The sequence below is a fragment of the Anser brachyrhynchus genome (genome assembly GCF_964034855.1).
Source record: "Anser brachyrhynchus genome assembly, chromosome: 11".
NCBI classification, from domain to species: Eukaryota; Metazoa; Chordata; class Aves; order Anseriformes; family Anatidae; genus Anser; species Anser brachyrhynchus.
The window spans coordinates 332,945-358,095 of NC_137706.1; the positions used below are offsets into that span (position 1 = coordinate 332,945).

A 25,151-nucleotide genomic window follows, 5' to 3' on the forward strand; every position below is an offset into this window, starting at 1 on the left:
CCCCGCCCAATGGGCGTGGGGCTCCCAGCGCCGCGCCGCTCCCCATTGGCCGCGGCGGGGCGGAGGCCGCCCAATGGGCGCGCGGGCGGAGGAGGGGAGCCGCGTGCAGCGGGCGCCTAGGTCCCTTTGCGGAGCGCTGCGGCGCGGCGCGCACCAGCCCTGCCGCTCCCTGCTCCCGCCGCCATGGCGCGGCCCCGCAGCTGACGGCGGGCTCCCGGCCCCTCTCCTCCGCCTCCTCCCCCTCCCCCGGGCCCCGGCTCGTAGGCGGCCGCTCCCGGCGGCGCCGGCTTCCCCAGCCCCGTCCCCTTCAGGCTTCAGCAGTCGGGCCGGGCGGCTCCCGGCCGCGCCATGAGCATCGTCATCGGCATCGGCGGGTGAGCGCGGCGGCGGGGCGCGGGCTGAGGCGCGGCCGCGGGGGGGAGGCGGCGCTTTGTGGCGGCCTGGCGCCGAAGGGACGAGGCTGAGGGGTCCCCGGGGCTTTGAGGGGTCGCCGGGGCTCTGAGGGGACGGGGCGGGGGGTCCCCGGGGCTGAGCTGTCCCCGTCGCTCTCTCTCAGGGTCACCAATGGCGGCAAGACCACGCTCACCCGCAAGCTGATGCAGGCCCTGCCCAACTGCAGCGTGGTGCACCAGGATGACTTCTTCAAGGTGAGGCGGTGCTCGGCTGCCTGCTGCGGGGCGCGGAAGGCGGCTGGTCCCGCTTCGGGCTCGGCGGTGCTGCTGGAGGAGGAGGAGGCGAGTGGCCGTGTTGGTGGGGAGACGGCAGAGCTGGCCTGGTTATCTAGGACTGCTTCTGCTCGTTATCTGCATGCAGAGAAACCTGGTGGAGGGTTAAGATTGCTGTTGTTTAGCTTCAAGCTTCAGTTTTTTTGTTGTTTTTTTTTTTCTTGCTTTGAAATGGGGATCTAGCTCTCTGGTAGATGTGCTGACCAAGCAGATGTTTTCTTATCACTGTTTCAGCCTCAAGATGAAATAGAAGTTGAAGATGGGTTTAAACAGTATGATGGTAAGGCTTTGTTACAGTGTTACCAAAACAAAGTGTAACTCAAAAAACTTAAGTGCTTTAATCCTTTACATGCATTTTTCTGTGTACTGACTTTGTTGCTAGATGATGCTTAGTGGCTGGTTAATGGTAGTTGTGTGTTTTGTCTCAGTGATTAGTGCATTAGATATGGAGGCTATGATGAATACCATCAATGCTTGGGTAAAAAACCCAGTCAAGTTCGAACGTTCTCATGGGATCAACAACACGCTGGATGCCCAAATCTCACCAGACAGGGAGGGAGGAGATAAAACAATCCACATTCTTATTGTTGAAGGCTTCCTACTTTACACCTACAGGTAATCAAGTTATGATTTCATATATCTTGATTTTTATATGAATTATGTGACTTAACACAATAAAGTGTTGTTCTAAACCAAGAGTTAGCAGCTGATATTGACTAATGGTGTTACTAGTCTGAAGATAGCTCCAGACAGAGAACACAGATGTAGTGTTACCTTTCTGTTTCTTGCTACTAATGAAACAGACTAGCTGCAACCAAATGTGTCTCTTTCAGGCCACTGATTGATATTTTCCACCATCGGTACTTTCTTTCCATTCCATATGAAGAGTGTAAAAGGAGAAGAAGGTAAGTTTATCTGTGTAAGTTCCTTTGCTACCCTGATAACGTCTTAAGCAGCTCAAGACTTTGTTTCTCTTTAAAGTTTTTTTAGATAAGAAAGGATTAACACTAATGCAGCTACTGTATTGAAAAACTGTAGCTTCTTCCACTGGACAAGCCCAAAAGGTTTCTAACAAACTATTGTGTACATGACACCAGTGCTCAGTGTAAGATCAGTCTTGGAATCCTTTCCACATCTTGCATGCTTTGGACCAGCCCATCAAGTTCCAACTTTTTTTTTGTATCTCTGCAGCTGTATCTGTTTTCAGCTGTTGCTAAAGAGATGCTAAAGACTAACTTTTAACCTCAAAAACTACTCTGAATGCTACAGATTCAGGCTAGGGTGTAGAAGAACTGAGTGCATGATATGTCATTTGCCTAAATGGTAATTAGACTACTCTTGAATAATAATGTCTTAATTTGCAGTTCAAGGAATTATACTGTACCAGATCCACCTGGATTGTTTGATGGCCACGTTTGGCCTATGTATGTAAAGCACAGGAAGATAATGGAAGATCTTGGTGTTGATGTGGGTAAGCCTTCAATAACAAAAGTACTTCTGTAAGATTGTTTGAGGAAAATGTTTGTCAAGTTTAGGATATACATGCTAGTTAAGTGTAAGAGAAGAGTTGAAACTCTACTGCATGGAGTGTATTTTTCTAGAAAGTCAGGTGCATGCCCTTTAAATCAGGATCTGGCAGGCTTACAGAAGCATGATTCTATTATAGGATTCTATTATAGCTCTCTTATTTTACATTCTTAAGTGCACTTGAATGGAACAAAATCAAGGGAGGAGCTGTTCAATGAGGTGTATGGGCAGATCCAAAATAAGATTGAAGAATTAGTTAATATGCAGGTATGTGTTCATGCTTGTAATTGGAACTCAAAAGCAACCTTTTAAAAGGCTATGTTTAAAACCATGAAGCTATAACTTGAAATACGTTTGTGTCTATCTTTGTGTTTAGAAATAAGTTGCTGATTCTTGGGACTGAAGATGATTCCTGTTTGCTCTGAGCTGTCTACCTGACTGCCACTAAAGTTCCAGCTTCTGTGAAGACTCAATTATTGGATCTGACTTTGTTCAATTTCCCCTGAAACTGAGCTATGTATGGTCATAATAAAAAAAAGTATTTCCCCCTCAGCTGTCATCTTAATTTGTGTTTGAACCTAGTAGGTGTCCCCAGCTGATTTAAGTCTTCTCACAATCTCCTATTGAAAATTCCATTTGTTATGTTCATAAACTATAGTAAAACATAACAAAGGTGATGCTAAGTGGCACAATGCTGCTAGTGTACATAATGCATATTTATGTGACACAGGTATATGTAAAACACAAAGCTTTATATGGGGAATTAGCATGTATGAGGCTTTTATGAACACATCTGCTTTCATTAGTTGGAGAAACAAGTTCCTGTAATTGACAGGGTAAGAGAGAAGCTGAATAATGCAACTGTGCTGAGTCTTATCTGAGGAAAAAGGTTTAGGGTATAGTGATATGTCTTAAAAAAAAAATCTGGAAAAGTGAGAGTATTTTCCTTTCAATAACCTGCACTAATTTCTATAGTCCATCTGCAGTGCTTTTTGATGAAGAAATTAGGACTGAGGGGGTGACTCAAAAATGAGAGAATGAGGTGGTTTTCAGACTTTTACTAGCGTGTAGAGTCACTGAAGAACTCTTCCATTATATAAGTTTATGGTCAATGATTGCTGTAGAAAATTTCAGTAGCATCCTGTAGCTCAAGGCAAGCTCAAACTTAATTTCAACCTCCAGTGTACATACAGAATTAGTTTAAGGCTTTGGTTTACATAGAAGAGCATTGAGTGTATAGTAAGGCTTAGCCCCTAGTAGATAGAAAGTAAATTTGGGATAAAAGCTTCCTTTTAAAAAGTCAGTCTATTAAGTGGTTGTCCAAGAGGGAGTATGAGTACTCATGCACTATGGCCAGTCCTTATGTTTCAAGAGTTTTGGCTGTGAGCTGTTACTTTACTTCAAGCCCAGATGCATTAGTTTCCTGATAGGAGCTGGTCCTCCCCAGTAGCCCCTAGAAAGGGAGAAAGTTGTTTCATCACATCAAAGTCATATCTGCACATGCTGTCAGAATAGGTGTAAGGGGGGGGGGGAGGGGGATGTTTTACTCCCTTATGATACTTTCATTTACTAAGAGAGGAATGCTAGGGGTTTGTCTTGGAGAATCAGTTTTGCTTCAGCTAGGTTGTTTCAACTTGCCCAAGGGTTGTCCTTCTGTGAAGTTCAATACTTTTCCTGCACAAGCCCCCGTTAGTAGCAAAGAATGCTCAAAAAGTTTAAAGTTCACTGTACAATTACTGTTCTTAAAAGATCTTGTTATCCAGAACAGGTACTGGTACCTGTACCTGGCTTTGTTCTGCACGATCATACTACCTATGCCTCCTCAGACTTAAAATACTTACTTGAGTAGTGCATTCCAATAGAGAAAGGGCATCATATCAGCTTTCATATGGTACATGGTTATCCTCTCCTTACTCTGGTCAATGGGAAAGGTCTCCAAAGGCTGAGCATTGTAGTCAAACTCTGCTAGAATGACCTTGTTATAGCCTGTTACTAGTGGGCAGGAAGTATATCCATCATACTGGAAGGAAGAATACACCATTTAGATTAATCTGAGTAAAGGCTAGATTCTCAAGTATTGCGAGTTATATGATTAACATTAATATACCAAAGTAAGGTTCTAGGAGGTTTCTGCACTTAGTGTTAATTCTAGCAGGCTTAAAAGGCTGACAGTTATGAGCTGATAATCATCATAACCAAGCTATTTTCTTTCAGTTGCAGATTGTATATCTACATAATGACACTACTTAAATTAGAATGTACCTAAACAATTGCCTAAAGGGCTTTGTGTTATTAATTGCTGGCTATTACTGTAACCAGCAGCAAAGATGACCAGTAGATAAGGACAAGAGCTGGTGCTGGCTTTAAGGGACAGAATATGAACAGGTTCTTAAATATAGTCTTAAGAATTTCCAGGGGATCGCAGCAGTATGGACTGATACTCAGGTCAGTACCCCAGGAATATTAACTGAGGAGCTGTGCCTAAAATGAGAGCTGTCTCAGAGGAAAAAAAAAAAAAAAACAGTCACAGGCTTAACAGCTTCTGGAGTACAAAAACTTCCATTTAACTCCTTAGAAGATCGTGTTCTGTACACGTGAGACAAGCTGAACATAGTACAGATATATAGGGTTTGTGAGGGTTTTCCTGGAGTAGGGATTATACTAGCCAACAGTCTTACTCCAAATAAGTCCACCTGCACTGTCAACGAACCCAGCCCAATCAGCTTTTCAACTTCTTCCAACTCGGAAGGAAGGAAATAGATCACGTTTTTAGAGACAATACCACGAATATGAATTGTGCTACTAAATTACTACTATGACATAAGTAATTAGCCATTTAGCACCTCTACTGCTGACATGAAGCCCTTTCTGTCTTCAGTTCATGCAGTTTAACTGATTGTCTTAGCAGAAATTCCTGCATGAGAGTGGGTGTAACATTCAAGACAACTTCCCCCTAAGACAAAAGCTGTAGGTACCTTTTTAGTTGGCAACTGGTTCTTCATTACCAGGGAAATAGTTTTATCAAGCACTCCAGACTGGGCAGCTACATAACGAAGAGAAGAAGAAAAAAAAGTTTATTAAGGCTTTGCTTTAGACAGCAATTACTGTCATACTGCTGAGCAAACAGTAGTAGCTGGGTATGTTAGATAATTGAGCTGTAATTGAACATATATGTCAAATCAGTCTGCAAATTTTACAGTCCCAGGTAAAGGAAAAAAAAAAATCATACTTGCAGTAACACTTTGGCCTCATTGTTTCCAATATGCGAAGGCTTAACAAAACTTGAGCTATATGTTTCTAGCCTATACCCATTCTCCCATGCTGAATTATACTTGTCGAGTCTTCCCAAACACTGAAGATTCCAGCACACTGAAGTTTGCTGCAATAGTTGCCTATACCACTCTTCACATTACTCTACAGACCCTTGGATTTGATTTTCTTTCTTTTAAAGTTACAAGACCATGTAAAGCATTTTTATATTGGACCCTGTAACTACAAGAATGAACACGTGATTCCTCAGTAGAGACTTATCAGCTGACACACATGCATGAGCTGCTAAGATAGAGTAGAAAGTCTGGTTGCTGAATAATGACAATGCAAGAGTAGCACATTCATTTTATGCCATTCTGTGAACACAGAAAATAGGATTAGTAAAGCTGTCAGGCATCTGAAATGAGAACTGGGGGTTAATGGCATCAGTACAGTCTTTAGCTCGTCAGTTGGCCCATGAGACTTAAGTCCTTTAGAAAGATGGAAAAAAATTGAAGTTCAGGCCTCAAGAGTAACAAACGAAACAATCCATCTGTTTTAAAAGCTTACTGTCACTCCCACACTTCCCACTGCACACACAAACACACATAGGCCTTTACCTACAGCTGCAGCAGTTTTTGATGTTGGGAGGTTGGTGCAGTCTCCAATACCAAAAACATTAGGATACTTTGTATGTTGTAGAGTTTCCTTATTTACATCTACCCAGCCGATTTCATCCGAGACAGGGCTGTTGATGAGTACATCAGGTGGCCCCATTGGAGGCGTGACATGAAGCATTTCATACTAGGCAGACAGAAAAGACACTAAATGTCTAGTTTATCAGAGCAAATCATACTTGTATTGATGTAAGGAATTAAAAACAGTATGAAGAATTCTTTTTTATTTTAAACGTGGGCATACAGAGTGAAACTTTGATCTCAAATTTGAAGTGCATCTTTTCCAAATTCCTTATTAACATGAACCTTATCAGTCAACTCCATGTAAACTGGCCTAACAGAAGTTTTCTTTCCTCCATATATATGCCTGAGACATTCCCAAATTATACTAACAAGGTATACAGGACTTCAGGCATGGTTTATTAAGTCATTCCCCCCGCCCCCGCTTCTTTCCACCTTAGTTTCAAACCTGAATCTTCTGAAATTAAAGTACTACAACATACTACATGGAGGAAATGGCAGTATACAATAGAGCAACAGATTACATTGTTATACTGTGGCAGTTACATTACAGTATATACAAAGAAAAAGGACAAAACCAGAGGCCTGAAAGCTTCTCACCTGATGAACTTCAGTCACTCCAGGTTTGTCCAGGTTTTCAAACACAGCTTCCTGCTTGTCTGCTCGAACTTCAACAAGGTTCCGCTTATAGTTAACAGAAATATTCCTCTCTTTTATTATTTCTGTCAACGCATCAGCATACTTCTTAACACCAAATATGACACCGAGTGAAGTGTTGAACAGTATGTTTGCTTTGGGTCGTTTTCCTGTCTGCACAGAAAAATCAAGTGAGCCTTTTCTATTTACAAAGATAAGCTAGCAGATGCAAGAGAACTATGCCACACTACTGAAAAGTTAACAGAACAGTGCAGTTCAATAATTAGTGTAGTACTAACATCAGAACTCTTCAGATACAGTATTTCACAGCATGTTAGAAGCCAGACAGGATACATCCTTGTACCTTAATTCCTACGATACTTTACCCCTTCAGAGTAAGGTACTGAAGATGTCCCCCACACAAATTGCTAGGGAAAAGAGATGGCTGCAATTTGTTGAACAACGATGCTGTATGCAGGTTAAACATCTGTAGTAGCATTCTGAAACTGTCAATTCTATGCATTATTCAGATACCCAGTAGGCTGGTCATGTAATTTTAAAACATATGGAGCCTGACGCTTCTACTTGAAGCTGTCTTCTGTTCCCACTAAGCTTGCTTTATTTAGCCACTAAGCTTGCTTTAGTAGGCACTGGCTACTTAAAGCAAAAAGAATGACAATGTAAGCCAGCGTGATTTTAGTGTACCTCCTGCAGTTGTAAATTAGGCTGAGAACAGTTGTATCAGTAGCTCACCAGAAGCAGGTTAAGCAGTTCATTCCTTATGAATTCTGAATTCTGCAAGTTTCTCCAGTAATAAATAAATGCAAAATGCTTATGCACAATTCAGTTAGCTTCATTTAGTAAACATTAAAAACAGAAAAGGCAACTTGGTCACTTTCATTTAATAATCCCGAGTCACATTTCTCCCATGTGTTTTTTTTATTTGTTTTACAGATAATAAAAACCTCTTAGAAAAAGCCTTCCATATGTGGTAAGAGACATTGTCAGAGAGAGGAAAATACTTACTTTCCTCCAGTAGGCCTCTGATAAATACATGATTTTCTGAGGAGCCCCTGCACATTTCACTGGAGTGTTTGGGAAAGTGAAGATAGCATTTCCTTCCTTGAAATCTTGCAAAGCTTTCCATGTTTTCTCTACCGTATGAACTGAATAATTGGAACCTATTTTAGGGTGATGAAAACCCTCAGGCAAGCCTTTGATCTAAGGAAAAAAAACAAAGGTTTAAAGTACAGACAGCAAGAATTTTGTCTTCATCATCAAGTATTAAATGGAGACTTAAGAAACAGCTATTGAAGAAAAAAAGAAAGCTCATACAAACCTGCTAGTTGGTATTTTTGAAAATAAGTTTACCAACCAAACAGCTATTTCCATCAAAATTTAGTAGTTGCAATATTTACTGAAATGACTGTGGTCTGCAACATCTGTACTCTAACTGTTCAGTGCAGAACCAGACCCAAGTTTTTGTAGACTAGAGCACAAAATTCAGAGTAAGAACAGAAAAAGTCACTGCCACATCATTTTAAGTAAAAAAAAAAATCACGCTAAAAAAACATTATGAAAGTTTATAAAGCGATTGAAACTTCTCACAATACTTAGTTGCAGATATCTGTATTTCCTGAGGTTGTTTTGCTGCAGCTCTGTCTCCAATAATTATTTTCCTACTCGTACGCCAGAGCATCTGTTTATGAGAAAGGCAGTTGTCCCTCTTTCAAAATAATTGATTGCAGAACTTCTGAGAGAAAACTGAGTCACGTTACATCACTGCAATGTGCTTGAGAGATTACAGTCTATACCAGGAACTATGCTGCTGGTGAAGACAAATGAAAGCAACCATCCTTTTTAAAATGGCCACTTTGGTTTTAACGCCATATAAGCCTGTTACTATGAATTTTATTCACTAAATTCACCAGAGTGTAATAGCGATTAACTGTATTACATGGATTCCACTACCAAATACCAAATTTCTCAACACTCTATTTATTTTTTTCAAGCAGAAATTTAAATGAAGACTAAGAGAGACACTGAGCACAATGCAATTCCTCACTCTGCTGATATAATCAGCTGAATTCATCTTGTGTGACTCTAGTTAACTAAGATTAACTCTTGCTTTGTGTATGCATTAGGAGCTATTCAAAAGGAGAGTCAAATACATTATTAGTTACTACATCATATGCTGGGCAGGTTAAAGCCAGGAGTGTCAAATCTCTCCAACACCTTGCCTTTGTGTTTTCCTCTTCCTATGCAGTGCTATGATTATTCTGGTGCCATACCATGAGTTTGAGTGCCACTGTAGAAAAGTACAAGAAAACTAATAGATGGGAAGGGTCCAAAGGCATATTCACACACAGATGTAACAGCTGGTTACTTCTGAAGTGTACCCTTTAAAAAAAGGTGGTAGAGAGGGTTCAAATTGATTCTTCAGGACACATTTTACTAACTGCTCTGTGTTCCTCATTTCTGCTTACATTAGAGATGCCTCAGACTGCAGTCTGCATACCTCATTGTCTCATCACAGACTACACTTGATGTTCAGATTTAACTTGCTGTCCCATCACCTGGTGTTGCCATAGAGGTGCCACAAAGCTATCCTAAAAGACCTCCTCATGGGTAATTTGAGTTTTTACACACAAATCTGTGGCGGGACACACTTGATACATTAGGCTGCCTTCTGACTCTTTGATTCATACTAGCATTCAGTATCCTGCAGTAAAAAAAAAAAAAAAAAGTATACCAAAAAACCATTTACATTAGTGAATCATGAGGGCATATGATGCCATTAAAACTAATAAAAACATGATTACTACAAAAGAAGTACCTTTTCGTAATGCAGACTAATCCCAAGGGCAATTATCAGATACTTGTAAGATATCTGTTGTAGAGAGGGGAAAAAAAAGTATTTTAGAGAAGAACAAAACCAACAAACAAAACATTATCTCAAAGAAAATTTAAGATATCTGACAGCAATCGAGTCATAAGGGCAGGCATTATGAAAGTAAATGTTAAGCTGTAATAATAATTTATCGTTAAAATGCTAACTGCATTAAGGGTTCTACACACAAGCTTTGCTATACAGGAAACCAAGTGTTTTGAGCAAACTATTCCACCTTTTGTATTCAGTTCTCTATAAAGAGGAAAAAGACTCATGATGACAATGTCTTAAGTTGAGGTTATTCTAACCTAGTTATCTGTAACAATTATTAGAAACAGATTTTAGAATCAAGTACTTCTCATAAGACTAAGCAAATTTCCTAGCCTCCTCAGTGCTTGGGAAGGTTTTGCTCCATAGGTAGTTCCAAGGATATCTGCAAGTGGTGGACAGACACCAAATAAGTGACTGAGATTAACATTTTTCTGATGTTATTACCTTGACATCATTCTCTAGCCTGATGCAGTTCTTATCTGGATCCAGTGCCATAACTCGAGACTTAATCCACTCAACACCTTTAGGCATTACACTTTCTGTTGGACGTGCAGACGTTTCCAGCTGCTTTGCACCAGCACCAACCAGGGTCCACAATGGCTGATAGTAATGAGTCTGAAAGAAATGTTTAAATGACTATTTAAGAAGAGTTTACTTGAACTTTAAGATGCAGGTACATCACTTCAAATAGGAAGTAATGTGCTATTCTCAACCAAAGAGCTGTATAAATAACCAAGAGTTTTGCCTGACAAAGCTGAACGGATGCATGCATCTCTATGACGGAGCAACAAATTTCAAGTGAAGCTTACTGAAGGCATGTTAGTTGGCTTCTTCTCCACAGTTAAAAATATGTGGGGCTGAAGAAGGATGAGAACCAGATCAAACTGGTCACATATGTAAAATGCTTATTGCTTTCACTGTGAGAAGTCTTACCTTACTTGGTTCAACAACAGCCACATTTTCTGCCCCCACTTTCCTCTTCATCCGAGCACTCATGGTGATTCCACCAGAGCCTCCACCCAGAACAAGTACTTCATAATAATCCTTGGCAGCACACCTGGCAGCTGTATGTAAACCGAGGGAGCTCATCTTCTGCGCTCCTGGTTTCAGCAGCCATACGCCAGGACGGAGACAGGAACAGGACAGCGCTACTCCAATTGCTGCCATCTTTCAGTAAGCAGGAAGCTGCAAGATAAGGAAAGGCACCAGTTAATGACAGAAGGCAGAGTTCCTATTTATTTATGTGGCTAGATGAGTCTCCAAGGCACGAATTGTAATACTAAACCTCTGTTGCAGCCAAGACACTAAGTTTGCAGACTGATTGCAAGCAATTTGGGAAAAACATAAAAATTAATCATGGCCTCTGCCAGGAAATCAAAATTTCCTACAAGCAAATGAATTCTAACAAAGGGTAATAAGTTTTTCAGCTTATTTTGGCAGGAAAGTGCATCTGATGCTGTAGCATAGCTGATGCATTTGCTGTAACATTTACTGTTACACCAGCTGTAATATCACTACACCCTGAAGAGATGAGTGCCACAAGAAAGAAAAGGATTTCCTAGGTTGCAGTGTGGTGCGGTTGTAGGATTTAATGTTGAAGATCACTGAAATACTGAATAAGCGAGTTGTGCAAACATACTGAGTGCCATTCCACTGTTGGAAAATAAATCATTACATTTGTATTTGAATGCCAACATAGACCAGCATATGCGTACAGCAGACGTTCCCCTTCTCCCCACCTCTCGGGGGTGCAGGCCATGATGGCAAGCATGCCAAGTTTTCCAGTGCTATGAGCAAGGGCATGTGTACTAATCTGCTGTTGCAGGAGAAGTAAGGAGCCCTAGGCTTCACAGGAAAACAAAGTTCCATGAAACAAGAGTTTACATCTTCCTACATTTGGGATCTTTAAGTACACCTAAAATACTTATTTCTCTGTCCATGATCACCTCTTAGCATTTATATCAGTAAAGCAGCTGGAAGCAAAGGTCAGAAACCAGTCCTTACCCTTGCTAGAGCTGCACCTTTTCACGTGACAAGGAAGAGTCAGAACCAGGAGGTGGTGGAATCTTGACAACTGTAGTCAAGTGGATAGTGCAACTGTTTTACCTAAATGTCAGTTAATGTTAATCTCCAAACATGTTTCTCTCCCTGTGCTAGAGTGAACAAGAACTTTTCGTTTTCTGAATACATTGCCTGCACATGTTGAATATCAGTTTTTAGCTTCTCAGCGATAAAACAGGTATAAACTCATTTTAATTCATTTCCTTATTGCAGCATTGCCAATAAAGAATGAGTAAGCATTATAACCTGAAAATCAACTTATGACAAGATTTTCATGTGTACTTTCACCTGACCCCCTTTATTTAATCCCTTGAATCACCAGGCAAGAACTGCAGCTTTTTCACTTCTAAAGGGTAAAATTCCTTTATGGCATTTACAGAGAGGAGTTTGAAATCTAGACCAGAAATTTCAAATATTAAAAAATAAATAAATAAAATCCAAGGACAACTCCAAGAACTCTCTGCTACACTAGACATAGCTGAGCAATTCATTCTGCACCTTCTGTGTTATCTTAGCCTCACCTCTGTGTACCCTAAATTCTTTAGGAAGTCCCATTATTACCTCTCAGAGTATAACTAGTTTGGGAAGGAGAGAGAAAACATGTGAGGTGTCCTCTGCAAAAACAATTTTATTCACTTTGTTTTAAAGGAAGTTTCCAAGATACAGACATACTCTTCTCATCCTCTTCCCTGTAAAAAAACAGCAACTCTCGAGTGAGTTAGTTTCACTTTAGAAGGATGTTTATTGTTTATCTCGTGCAGGCTGTTCTTTAAAGAAGTGGACAACCTGCTCAAGCATGCAGAGGAAGTTGTAGCCCTAGAAGTAAGTTACCCAGTAGAGATGTGTCATGCTCTCTTCAAGTCAGAAAGAGGAATTTTTGTGATGAGTAATTTCTGCAACTTCCATTTGTGACACAGTTTTAAGAGGTACATCCTGTTTCCCCAAGCTCATGAACAAAGGGTTTTGGTTTGGTTTTATTAAACCAGCAGAGCAGGCACTGTGGCCTGCTGGTTGACAGTACACAGCATGTCCAGAACAAGACTTCATGTTTGTAGTTCTAAGTAAGGAATAATTATCCTCTCTGACCAAACAGATCTTGAAGTAAGCACGTTTGTAAGCATACTTACAAACACACAAAGACGTACCCTAACTACAAGCAGTCTAACAGATGAGAATGCAACATTATGTTGCTTTTAAGTTGTTTTAGAGCACACAAACAACCTGAAGTGCCATTTGCAGACAGGTGTTTAAAAACAAACAGCAAAATCCTTCATATTAAACTCTCAAATTAACAGGTCTGTCAACAACACACCAGTCCTCTAATTTGGGTACAGTAAAAGGGACGAAGGAATCGCAGAACAAAAGTGAAAGAAAAAATAGAAAATTAGTAATCAGCCTACTGAATTGAGCTGAAGTCTTAAGCTTTTCCAAGACCTTTGTAACATACAGCATGCTCATCTAGTGTCCTTTAAACTATATATAACAGAACATCCCGGCTGGCACTAGCCTTGTATCGCACGAAATCACATTCCTGATGAAGGATTGAATGCAAGTCTTGGAGCTCTGGCTAGAAAGGTAAAGCCCACAGCACTTCTCCATTTAGCGAGGGCTGCACTTTGCCTGAGCCAATTCTGCTGTTTCAAACTAGTTCTGTCACAGCAAGTAGAACTGTATTCCTATTGCTTGCAAAGCACGGTTTGTTACAGCATCGACAGCTTGAGTAATGCTACTGCAGTACAACTTGTGTAGCACACGTAAAAATCAGGTCACACTGTGACTCTGAAGTTCACAAAAATGGCATTTCTACCAGGAGAGGTAGCATATCTAAGCTTTTTTTCTTTTCTTTTTTTTTTTTTTAAACAGACTAAGCTTGAAGGTAGTCACTAACTCCACTCATAAATCTCCTGTCCCTTTTACTGTAAGGCTATTTGTAGAAAAATTAGATTCACAAAAGAAAAATTTATTGATATGATAATCAAAGATTGCATGCTGCATGCCTTTGGAATAAATCTATTTAATACTGAAGAAAACGTGATTAAAGATCAGACTGAGCCGAAGAGCTCCATATTATCTGGTGCTTGCATGCCATCGAGCAGGTTAAGGTAGTATCAACAGAAGAACACTGACTTCCCAGGTAAAAACTAACAAATATAGGAAGCACCTCTCCAGAATTAGTGACCTATGTACCTTTAAGAGACCGAGAAAACAAAACACAAGAACCATCTTCATTAAGCTGCTCTTAAAAAGCAAACAAATAACATTTCTACAAGCATCATGGAGAAAACGATTGCCAGCTTTTTTTTTTTTTTAATTTGCTTTAAAGATAAACCTTGCTAAAATGGGCTTATTAATTGATGCATTATAATTGAATATTTTTGTGCATTTTAGCTAACTGCCATCTCCACACAAGAAAGCAGATTCAGCAGAACAGGACAAGCGCTCCTCAGCTAGTTCTGTGCAGAACCCAGCGCAGAGCAGCTACAACCCACCCATGTGCATTAAAGTTTCGGCTACAACCTCAACCTCCCCCCAGCCAACGAACAAGCTCCGAGGGTGAAAGTTGTCTTGGGTTACGGTTCTGCATGTATTAATGGCCGCAATTAAATAAAACCAACCTCTAGTGGATAAAGACACGGACAGTAAGTCCGAAACAAGGCTGGTAACCACAGCCAGAGCGGCTAAAGAGGGGCACCGAGGCTCAAAGGTGCGTTCTCACTTCCCAGCTCCGCCAGCCGACCCAGCACCTCACCACTCGCTCGGCGCGGGTACATCCCCGGGCCCCGGCAAACACGGCCCGGGCCTCACAAGCCGGTCGCCCGGCAGCCGTGCGGGCTCGCCCAGAAGCCAAGGGGCCAGCAGCCCGGCGCCCCTGCATGGGCAAGACACGGCAGCTGTCAGCTGCGATGGCGCGGGGGGGGGGAACCCGCACACCCTTATCTCCCCCTCCCCACCGCTCTCGCCTACCCCCCCAGCCCCGCACTCGCCTTCCTGGTGCGCCGCCAGCCGGGCCCTGCGGGGAGGGAGGGAGAGGCGGGGAGGGAGGCAGGGAGGCCGGGCCAGGCTGGGCCGCCCCTGCGCGATAAGGGGCGGCTGCTGCCCGGCCGGAGCCAGCCCCGTCCCTGCCTCCCGGAGTCGCCGGCTTAGGGAAACTTTTTTCTTTTTTTTGTTTTTTCTCCCCCTAGGTTTCTTTGTATTGTAAACCAAGTGCTCTTACAGCTCGCCACACGTAAGGCTGGAGTCGCAACACGTTAAAAATGTGTGAAAAATAAAAAGCAAAGTGCCCTTGGGAAAGCAGGCTGTAGCTCACCTGCATGCATGGAGGAAGAGGAGCCTCCCAGCCCCAGTGCCAGGCTGCTCTTGTTCCGCCAACTGCAGCATGCTGCTGAGCCAGACCTTAAAATACTTCTCCCTACAACTTATAGGGCCTTTGATTTATGGCATGCTGACAGGGTGAAGTAATAACAGTTGTTAATCCACTGAATCATATTTGTCAAGCCAAGAAAATCCATGCAAAGATTAGAGCTGAGAGTAAATACACAGGCAAAGGTACTTATGCCAAACCATGATAGGCATTGAGCAACCAGTAAATCCAAATCATGTGTAAGGCCATTTCCTTCTCAGGTTTGACCTTCCCCTCTTGGCACAAAGTTTCTGCATAAGTAAAGCAGCTCAGCTGATAAACAAGCAATTGTAGAAAGATATAAAGAATAGGCAAAATATGTGGAGAAGTTCAACTGAAAAATACCACAAAGATTTTCCACTGTCTGCAAGTAAAAAGCAAAAGATGGGGATGAGACAGTCTGCAGAGTGCCAATTTGAAAAGCATTGTGTGCTTTTCACACATCCAGGAGCATCCAGGCACGTGCACTGCAATCAGATCCCACGCAGAAGAGTAGGAACAGTATTTGTCTCTGTTCCCCAGTTGTCATTCACCCAGCACAAGCACATCCGCCCCTCCTCGTGGCCAACCAGTAGCAAGTATCCTTCATTTGCTTGAACTGCTTGTCTACGTTCTGTGTTATTTTGTGTGCTTTGTTACTTCTGCTTCTAGGAAAGAAACTTCAGTTGCTTTTCTCAACTTATGGCTGAAGGCTGATAAGCGTAACGTCAATTTACCTCTGTTCTCAGAGATGTTCCTTGCCAGGTAGGAAGGGTGTTGGAGGTGAGGCTGCAGTACTTTAGCACCTGAAACAGAACAACTCCTTCTGCCTGCTTGTGAAAACCCCCACCATCAAACATGGTCAGTGGCTGCTCCCACATAAATACACAGAATAAATCCAAAAAGCCCGTTTAGCCAACAGGTATTAATTTCAACAGGACAGTAAACACCTTTCGACAGGTTTCAACAAACACATATACTTGCATGGATGTTACCAAAGGGAAAGCATACTGGGAGAGCACACAGTGTCTTCACAAAAGATGTTCACCAGCATGTTTTCCACCTGACTTTAAACACTGGAAAACTAGCAACTTCCATTAGGCTGCTGGAGGACAGCAGCATTGTTTTCAGGTGGGGAGGAGACAAAGGGCTCAGATTAACTGTTCTATAATTACTCTGGTAGACTGTATTTACACAGGATATTACTCTTTACACGAGTCTCAGGTGACAGGGGAAAAAGTCTTGCTCATCACAGCAATAAGCTGTATTGTTATTTTACAGGCATAGTGTTCTCCTTACCAATGTACACATGGTCTTGCTTTCACAGCTGTGCTGGGGTATATATTCATTTCACCACGTGAAACAAAATAGCTCAACCTTATCTATTGTCTGACATAGCCATGTTAATGACAGCGCACACTTAATTCCTTCTGTACATTACTATTTTAGAAATAATGCCTTTGAATGTGTACAGATATAGAATGGTTTCAAAATCAAGTTTTAAAGTGATTTGTTGCATTTAGATGCAAGCCTGTGAAAGCTGAAGTCTGCTGCAACTTTTCTACACACTGCCCCCCCCACTGCTGTTCACATTTGCCAAGCAGGGTGTTTGATTTCCTTTCTTAAGGCCCATGGCTTGACATCATAGAATTAAATTGATAGATGGGAGCACAAACTAGAAGGAACGGAAACCCTGAGTTAGCAGGTGCAGCCAACATCTATGATTTAAAGCTATGTGGCATATCATGAGCAACACTTCAATATACAGACTGGAGGTAGACTCGTTATCCCCCAGATGTCATTGCCAACAGTTACTACTGGAAGGAAAACAGTTTCTTCACACGAGCACTGTTGTGACAGTGTCAGGTACCAGTAGCACAGATCTTCCCCGTCACTTTTAGTAATTTCAGATATTCTTCATGTAGACTATCAAATCACATGTCACACCATAGAGCTATGGGCTGCCTTGGTATCACAAAGGACTGGTTAGAAGATGTATTAAGATGTATTATGGTAGTGGCAGGGATGGGGGTGTCAGGTTTTGGTGTCTGTGATTACAAATAGCTTCATTGAGGGCTGAGGCAAGTGAAATATGTACACGTGCACTTCAAATTTCTGACCATCAGTACTACTTGTGCCAAAACTACTGGGATTTCAGCTGACACTTTGATTTAAACAATATATATATACATACATCTTTGCTACCTTGACATACTGTCTTACTGAAACTTAGTGCATACTATCTTGCCTAGAATCAATAGCCATATTAATATTCATGCTGTTATATTGTGGTCCTACAGGTTTACATCACTAAACCCCAGTTCTTCAATATATAGCATTCACACGACTAACCCAATAAAAAGAAAAAAATCAATTAGACTACTTAGATTTAATGGAATTTTAAAAATATTTTCTCCTGCGGGTCAGGGCATTAGAAAGCCAAGTTTAAAATTAAAATATAGGGAGAAGAGCAGTGCTGCAAAGCAAACAGTAGGTGGCAGAAAGCATCTATTAAAGCATAGTTGGGAATAAATCAGCCAGGGAACTCACTCAGGTGCAAGAATCCCAACAGCACAGTTAAAGAAACAACCTTCGTATTATTTATGCCCTTATCACTCAGATCATGATACAGCCTAAAAACAGATCAAATATTCTGTTGCCATTTTCCAAGGGAAACATACGTCTTATGAACATGGCAGAGTTACTACTGCCAGTGAAAAGGCCAGATTTCACTGAATTAAAAAATTATCTAATGTGAACCTGAACGGTTCCTGATGGGAGGGGGTAACCAAATTAAGTGTCCAGGTTAACAATACTAATGATAGAAGCCCAGGAAACCAAGATTCCCCAGTCAGCACTGACTATCCACATATTAATCCACTCAGCAGAAATTCAAAGCAATACTGCACATTTAAGTATTAATTCCACCACAGTGACTTGCTAACTTAAAAATAAGTCGCATACCAAGTATGAAACAGTACAATGAGATTGTTTTAGAGTGTAATTTTATCTGTTTCTCTAAACAATACATTTAACTGTAACTCTTCACCCGGATTAAAAAAAAAAATCAGTAAGAAAGTGTCCAACACTACATTTATCTAACTGATAAATCATTTTTTCCTAAAGCCAAGCAAGACTAAATGCATACAGTAATAAGATTATTCAATCTAGCTGTACATGTACTAGATGCCAGTACACTGTGGTTATATTAATCCAACATGGCATTTACTTCTTATGCATTAAGACATAAAAGAGTAGCATTTGAAAGACTAGTATCTAATGGAGACAAATTATAGCTTTAACTGACATAATTAAGAGTTCACGGAATTAATAAAGACATTATATAAGCTGCCCAAACTTTCCCCAATTTGTTTTTCCCCCCTTTAATTTTAATAAAATCTCTCTAAAAGTTTCTTATGCATACAAGAACAGAACTTAATACAATTTTAAGGGAAAACTATCAACTATATTTTTACATGTGTTTGTGATTCCTCAGGCAAGCACTGCAAGCTTTTCTTCATTTGATCAGGAATTCCAAAGAAATGCTGAAACATGCAATTGCAAAAGCATCAATTTCTATGCTTAGAATTCTACATTTTCAGTAAAAGTGGGCATGATTTTTTTTGAAAAAAAAAAAAAAAAAAACACTCCAAAGAAGAAACAAGCAAACTTAAAAAAAAAAAACAGAAAACAAGAGACTCCAACTTGAAAAACTAAATTGGATACTACATGAGGCAACAGAAAACAAGAAATATTAGCAGAAATTAATTCTGACTAGTATACTTCACGGAGGCATCTAATTCCATATTATACTTCAATAAGAACAGTTTAAATTCCTAGAATCTAGTTTTGTAGTTACATTACAAAATACAAAAAAAAAAACCTTAAAACAGTATTTATGTACATTCTGCTCCAAAAATGGACTGTAGAAAATTCTTTACATTTCTTTTAGAAATACACATAAACCACAGCACAGGTCAACAATCCACTGGCAATTAAGACAAGACAAATTCAACCTAAAGAAAGTACACCCGTGGAAAGTTTTAATCTGTTACTACTTCGGTAATAGCATTTCAGTGTCCCTTCAGACTACTTCAAGGAATTTGTTCTTTTTGCTCCAAAAGATCAATGCAGTTGACTTTCTGTGTTGGATGACTACTTGTTACAGTAGGTCTTTCACAGAAAAAGATGAATATTAGCAGTGGGAAATTAGGACTTCAGAAAGTTATGAGTCCAGGCATGTATACAACATGTAAATCATCTAAAATTGAAGAAAAATTAAAAATGAGGCACCCCTCTGGTGCCTTACCGTATGTGTTTTGTGGAAAGTTTCACACAGCCTACCCTTCGTCTTACTTCAATACATGGCATTTACATTACTACTTAAAAATAACAGACACAACACAACTAGTTTGTTAGACTGTAGGACCAAACAGTTTAAAGCTCTTTTGCCAGTCTAAACCAGATGTATGTTCCTTTGAATGGGAACTCACACCGAGTACTGCAATTAACTAAACTCACAGAAATGGATATCAACCTCCATACAACATTTATCATCAGTATTCACCAATAATAGTTCGTTATGCAGCCCTCACACAGATTATCTCACATAGCCCCAAAGCACACATGAATAATTTGTTTAGGAAAAAAGTTAAATGTAGTTTTTCCTACAGAGAACTAAATTTCACACGAAGTAGAAGCTGTTTAGTTTTGGTTATGCTTCAACTAGTCACACAATGTGAAGAAACTATAACTTTCAGTCCTGTAGAAATCTGCCTAGACCAGAGTATTCCAGTTGAACCATTACAGAAGCGACAGTTCATTCATCTGACTTAAACGTTTGTAGAAGCACAAAGTCAATAATCTTTGTATTGTGCACACATCAGTTCTGAGAATCTTGTGTTCTGCTTTATTTTATTTTTTTGTTTTTTTAATGATTGCTCCGCAACCCATTCAGCTGGAAAGTGATTCAAAAGTTACTTTGAAGCTGTTCTTAAGTTACCTGACAACAACATAAAAAAAGCTGCTTCAGTAAGGTCAACTTTCAGGCAAACACACCAGAAATCTCATCAGATCCATGGCATTGAAAGGAGACCACAATTTCCTGAATCAAAGCAGTTTCAGTGAAACAGTCAGGCTCTCAGTGTGGGGACCAGAACCGAACTTTGACAACTACCATTCTGTACGCTGTCTGAAAATCATGTATGCCAGACACCAAACAACTCTTAAGAGTTCTCAGTACCAAAAGAACAGATGGAAAAATTAGAGGTATTCAAAGAACTGTGATTATTAGGTTCTCCTATATATATATATATATATTTAAAAAAAAAAAAAGAAAAGAACTTACATTATAATAGTATCAAACTGCATAGCATTACAAAAGAAGGCAACTTGAATGGCTGAAATGAAAAATGTCAATGTTTCTAACTGATTATGAACATTCTGGAATTTATAATAGCAGAGTAGACTGTTGCTAGTAACAACTATAGCCCAATTTAATCAAAGTCTGCCTTCATTCCAGAGAATGCAGAAATGATTCATTTGTACAAGTTATTGCATGCTCTGCTTTCATGTCCTCCTAGCAGGTTTCGCTGTTAATTGCTTCTCTCTTTCAAGTTCCTTCTCACGTTGTTGTTCTTGTTCTAGTTCTTCTTTCTGCCTCTTCTGTTGCAGCTTAAGTGCTCTTTTCTAAACAGAAAAGAAAAATGTTATGGCTGTATTTAATTTGGAACTGTAAACAACATCCCTCCCATTCTTTTAAAATTCTCTTCTCCATTCTACTCTGGTTATGATCAAATGTTCCATAAACAATTTATCTTTTCTTCATCCCTTCTCCTTTCATCATTCCTTTTAGAAAGAGCAACTCTGTGATCTACACAGGGGAGAAAAGACAAACCATTTTCTCCTTGGTCTCACTAAAAGTCATCATCTGCATTTACCAGACAGAGCGTGTACTGTGCATTGTATTGCCTCTGAGAGAAAATTCTCTTCACTGAACACACTGAAGGACTAATCTTGACAGAACGTAACCAGAGACTGCCTATATAGCATGAAGTCAGTAAACTTATGCCACTCAATACTACATTAAAGAGAAGGAGAAAATCTTACAGTTATGACAACCTAGTTTTCATTAGAATAGGCACAGAAACTGAAACAATAAAGACAATTAGTTGGCATGGAGTTGATTAAGAGATTGATGCTTTTTTCTTTCTCATACTGCCTAAGCACAATGACAGCACTGAGATTTACTAATAGTTCGGATGTTTAAGTTTAAGCAAAGAAAGCAGTAAGCGAAAGTTTAAAAACATACATGGTTTGGTGCTACCAAAAACATGGGAAAAAACATTTAAGAATGGAATTTAACATAGATTCTATTTTCATCAGAACCGTGAGCATGCATCCAAAATAAAAACTAAGTCAATAATATGTAATTCAATAGCTATGTTACAAAGTAGAAAAGTTACCCCACTCACTTTTAACTTGGATGTCTTCTCATGGAGCATCATCATTTCGTTTCTAATATTCACTAACTTGCTGTGATAGTTTTTAGCTTCTGAAAACTTTAAAAACATAACAGTTAAGATACTGACTGTCAAGTTGGAATAGTTTGGGTTTTTTAATAAAGCTACACATGAAAACAGCAAACACAAACATAGCAATTACCACAACAATTTGATAATGGATTAAACATATTGGAGTTTTTATATACAGTTTACATACATCAATACAGAAAACCACCATATCCCAACAGGTACACCTGGTAGCCTACTGAATTAACATTCACTAGAACGGAATAAAAGTCTTGCCAATTTATGCTCCACATATCAGTGTTTCAAGCATCCTTTCTGCTAGTCTAGAGAAGTGCACAAAGCTCACCTCAGTCCTACTGGAAAAACTGCATTTGCTTTGGCTATTGGATTTGAACTAGACTTACTACCACTGGCAGATTGAGTGTGTTCTTTCCTCCCAGTGCCTTTTCTATTTAATGAAAACATGCTGGTTCTGCACCCATCTCCAGGAGGAATTTATCTCATATCTGCACTGGTTGGTAACCTTCCTGTAGGTCATTAAGAACAATGAAAATACACAAGTTGCTCCTTGGGTAGGAGGAGAATCCATACTAGCAGAGATTTAGAAAAGCATTCATAGTACTTACCAAGGCATCGACATCAAGAATGTAGTTACATTCTTTAAATTTTGTAATTTCTTGTTCTAATGTTTCTAGTAATACCACTTGGTTCTGTCTGAAACAAGAAAAGATCCATAAATCCAGAGTAAAGCAGCAGAGATGAAGGAGTGTAAGGATATACTGCGCAAGACAGGTTTTCAGAGCACTTATTTCTAGTTCAGTAAATCAGTAACATCCGTGATGGCAAGCTCTTGTAGCGTTAAACTTTGGAGAGAATTTTGTATTTTACAATTTTTTCAACTAGCCCTTTAAATAAATACTGGCTTTGATCATAGAGGCATAAATACATGCTTCTCAGTATCAGACTCTTCTTATGGATTGCCAGCTGATTTCAATAACAATACAAGTAAATGGTTTTTGCAAAACCCCAGCCAAGCACACACAAAATCAGCTTTTTGCTACCTAACATTATACAGGATGAACAGTTGAAAACCCTTGATGATATAGGCACTAGGCAGGTTGCAGTGACTAAACAACTCTTTGGGAGGTGAGGTTGAATGTGGGGGGAAAACCTATTAGCTCTTGACTTTCCACTCAGTTGCCTCTGAGTCATGCTGCAGAACAAAGATATTTCTGTATGGAACTTGCGTGGATCCATGGTGCTTATTAAGAATCTTCTACCCCACACAAATCAGCTAAATTCTTCTCAGACACAGGCTGTCCTTGGCAGGCACACATTATGCATCACGAAACTCAAATCAATGTACCCTAAAGACCTGAGATGGCTCTATGTAAAGCCTTCTCCCGCAACATTGCCCCTGTGGCAGGTCCAGTCTGCATTTGAAACAAACTGCTCTCAATTATCAGTGAGATACCAATATACAAAGAATCCCTATCAGTTTAGCAACTTAACTGTGTTTTCTCGGTGCATCTTTTGCAACACAGTTTAAAGACTGGACAACAAGCAATCTACTGCACAAGCTGCTTTCAATATGAAGGTCATCACTGCAAAAAAAGTCTATACTTTTTGGCAGACTTTCCACTATAGAAGTGAACAACTACATAAGATACTTGCATGTCTTCTGCTATGTCTGGCTCAGAGGATTTTAGTATTATATGTTCTTCAGTCAGATTTCCAATAGGCAACATCACAGCTTACACACCTCCCAGTACTCCTGCATATCACTTAACTAACCTGAACGTCACAGTTGGAATACCACAGTGCTACTATCAAATATTTCAGTTAAGGACTGCTAGAACATTGCACTGAAAAAAAAAAAAAGGCAAACCAGTATGTTTGGAGCTGCTTTTAAAAACTTGCTTACGTAAGTTCATGTAGAGCTGATTTTGATCGCTGAAGATCAGGCAAATAATGAGAAATCAATCCTTCAGTTAACTGCTCCACAGCTTTCTCATCTATTATAGGCAGATCTTCTACTACTCCTTCATCTGGAGATGCATCAATGGAACCTACACAGGGAGGAACAAGGGTGAATGGGGCAGGTCAGCATTTACTAAGTTTCACCTAGAGCAACTGCATTTTCCTGGTTAAAAATTAAAGGCATTTCAGCCTCAAGTTGTAGTTCTTCACCCTTTATCTGCTGAATGGTGCTTCTTTTTCCCTTCCTTTTCCCTCCCTCTTTACCCTTCCATTGTTCACAGCCATATATCATGAGCTTCCTGGTGTGTGGTTATCCCACAGCTGAACAGTGAGAAAACGGGCAGAGGGAATGAGAATATTCCAAAAACACGTTGTTAAACAGTGTTAAATACTAAAATGTACTGAGGAAAACAGAGAGGGACTGCATCAATTATTTGGGCTATGTATCACGAATAACCTAAACAGGAACGCACACCTCCCTCTCAAGGTCAACGAGCAAACCTATGACTATATACATATATACATATATATATATATATATATATATATATATATATATATATATTCAGAACTGCCTTCCTGGAAGCCCCCCGTAGAACACCACTCCCGAATCCGCAGCCCAGGCCCCTAAATCTCCGCCGCCTGCTCCTTCCCCGGACCACCCAGGGCCGGTTCCCGTGCCGGAGCTGCGGGTGGGTGAGCCCCCGGCCCTGCCGTCCCCCTCACGTACCCAGCGGCCGCTCGGGGCCGCCGTCGGCCACCACCTCCGCCTCCTCCCGAGTCCACCCAGCGCCGCTCATGGCTGCCGCACCATAGAGTCTCCACAGCTCCGCCCGGCTAGAAGGGCCGCCGCGCCAAGCCGCACCATAGAGTCTCCACTGCCGCGCTCGGCTAGAAGGGCCGCTGTGGAAGGGCCGGGCCTCAGAGCCCTGGGGCCGGGCCGGGCTGGGGTGAGTCGTGCCCTCAGAGAGCTGTGCCCTCAGTGAGGCGGCACAGCGCGCTGTAAGCGGCGTGCGTCTCGTCAAGGTCGTGTTCGTCTTTGTAGCGCGATGGCAACTGTGGCGCTGCCACCTGATTAAAAACACACCTGCTTTCCCTTCTTGTTCTTTCTGTCTCTTGTTCTGTTTTCACGTTAAGAAAGAAACATGGCCCGAAGACGGGCTGCACCCACAGGACACTGTCGTTGAGCCTGAACAGCCCTGAACCAGCTCAGGTTCAGCCTGAGCTAAGTTCAGCCTGCTTAGCAGTGCTACTTCCCAGGAGGGATTTCTAGGGAGAACAAGGGAGATCATCATCCCAAAACAGGCACACGTGAGGTGTGGGAGTTTCAGATTTGTGCTGCTGCTTTGCCTGTTCCAGGCCCTCCCACACCTCACAGAAATAGACTGACGATTGGAATTTAAAACTGGTATCTGTGTCTACAGC

At 40.8% G+C, this 25,151-nt stretch overlaps 3 protein-coding genes across 12 annotated transcripts; 1 reads left to right on the forward strand and 2 right to left on the reverse strand.

Annotated features, from left to right (window-relative positions):
* The first annotated feature begins 81 nt into the window (after window positions 1–81).
* On the forward strand, window positions 82–2,804 carry LOC308201119 (nicotinamide riboside kinase 2-like). 4 transcript variants are annotated; one of them, XM_080607946.1, is made up of 8 exons: window positions 82–374; window positions 557–647; window positions 960–1,005; window positions 1,154–1,340; window positions 1,559–1,630; window positions 2,090–2,196; window positions 2,428–2,519; window positions 2,629–2,804. In XM_080607946.1, exons 1-8 carry the CDS (start codon window positions 349–351, stop codon window positions 2,632–2,634), a joined length of 627 nt encoding a protein of 208 aa, XP_080464072.1. In that variant the 5' UTR covers window positions 82–348; the 3' UTR covers window positions 2,635–2,804. The 4 variants fall into 4 exon arrangements, with proteins under 4 accessions (XP_080464072.1, XP_080464074.1, XP_080464071.1 ...); XM_080607945.1 differs by having other exon boundaries at window positions 126–374; window positions 1,136–1,340; XM_080607948.1 differs by lacking the exon at window positions 2,428–2,519 and having other exon boundaries at window positions 96–374.
* Window positions 2,805–3,295: 491 nt separating this feature from the next.
* On the reverse strand, window positions 3,296–15,257 carry SQOR (sulfide quinone oxidoreductase). Of its 7 annotated transcripts, none has more exons than XM_080607936.1 (10): window positions 15,145–15,257; window positions 10,834–10,961; window positions 10,221–10,391; window positions 9,672–9,725; window positions 7,862–8,056; window positions 6,800–7,009; window positions 6,122–6,305; window positions 5,228–5,295; window positions 4,094–4,272; window positions 3,296–3,705 (listed from the first exon to the last, which is right to left on the reverse strand). In XM_080607936.1, exons 1-10 carry the CDS (start codon window positions 15,152–15,154, stop codon window positions 3,648–3,650), a joined length of 1,257 nt encoding a protein of 418 aa, XP_080464062.1. In that variant the 5' UTR covers window positions 15,155–15,257; the 3' UTR covers window positions 3,296–3,647. The 7 variants fall into 7 exon arrangements, with proteins under 7 accessions (XP_080464062.1, XP_080464058.1, XP_080464057.1 ...); XM_080607932.1 differs by having other exon boundaries at window positions 10,710–10,961; window positions 15,145–15,251; XM_080607931.1 differs by lacking the exon at window positions 15,145–15,257 and adding an exon at window positions 14,822–14,931 and having other exon boundaries at window positions 10,710–10,961.
* Window positions 15,258–18,204: 2,947 nt separating this feature from the next.
* On the reverse strand, window positions 18,205–24,807 carry BLOC1S6 (biogenesis of lysosomal organelles complex 1 subunit 6). Its single transcript, XM_080607968.1, has 5 exons — window positions 24,457–24,807; window positions 23,671–23,815; window positions 22,373–22,460; window positions 21,690–21,776; window positions 18,205–20,904 (listed from the first exon to the last, which is right to left on the reverse strand). Exons 1-5 carry the CDS (start codon window positions 24,524–24,526, stop codon window positions 20,785–20,787), a joined length of 510 nt encoding a protein of 169 aa, XP_080464094.1. The 5' UTR covers window positions 24,527–24,807; the 3' UTR covers window positions 18,205–20,784.
* Between the last annotated feature and the right edge of the window lie 344 nt (window positions 24,808–25,151).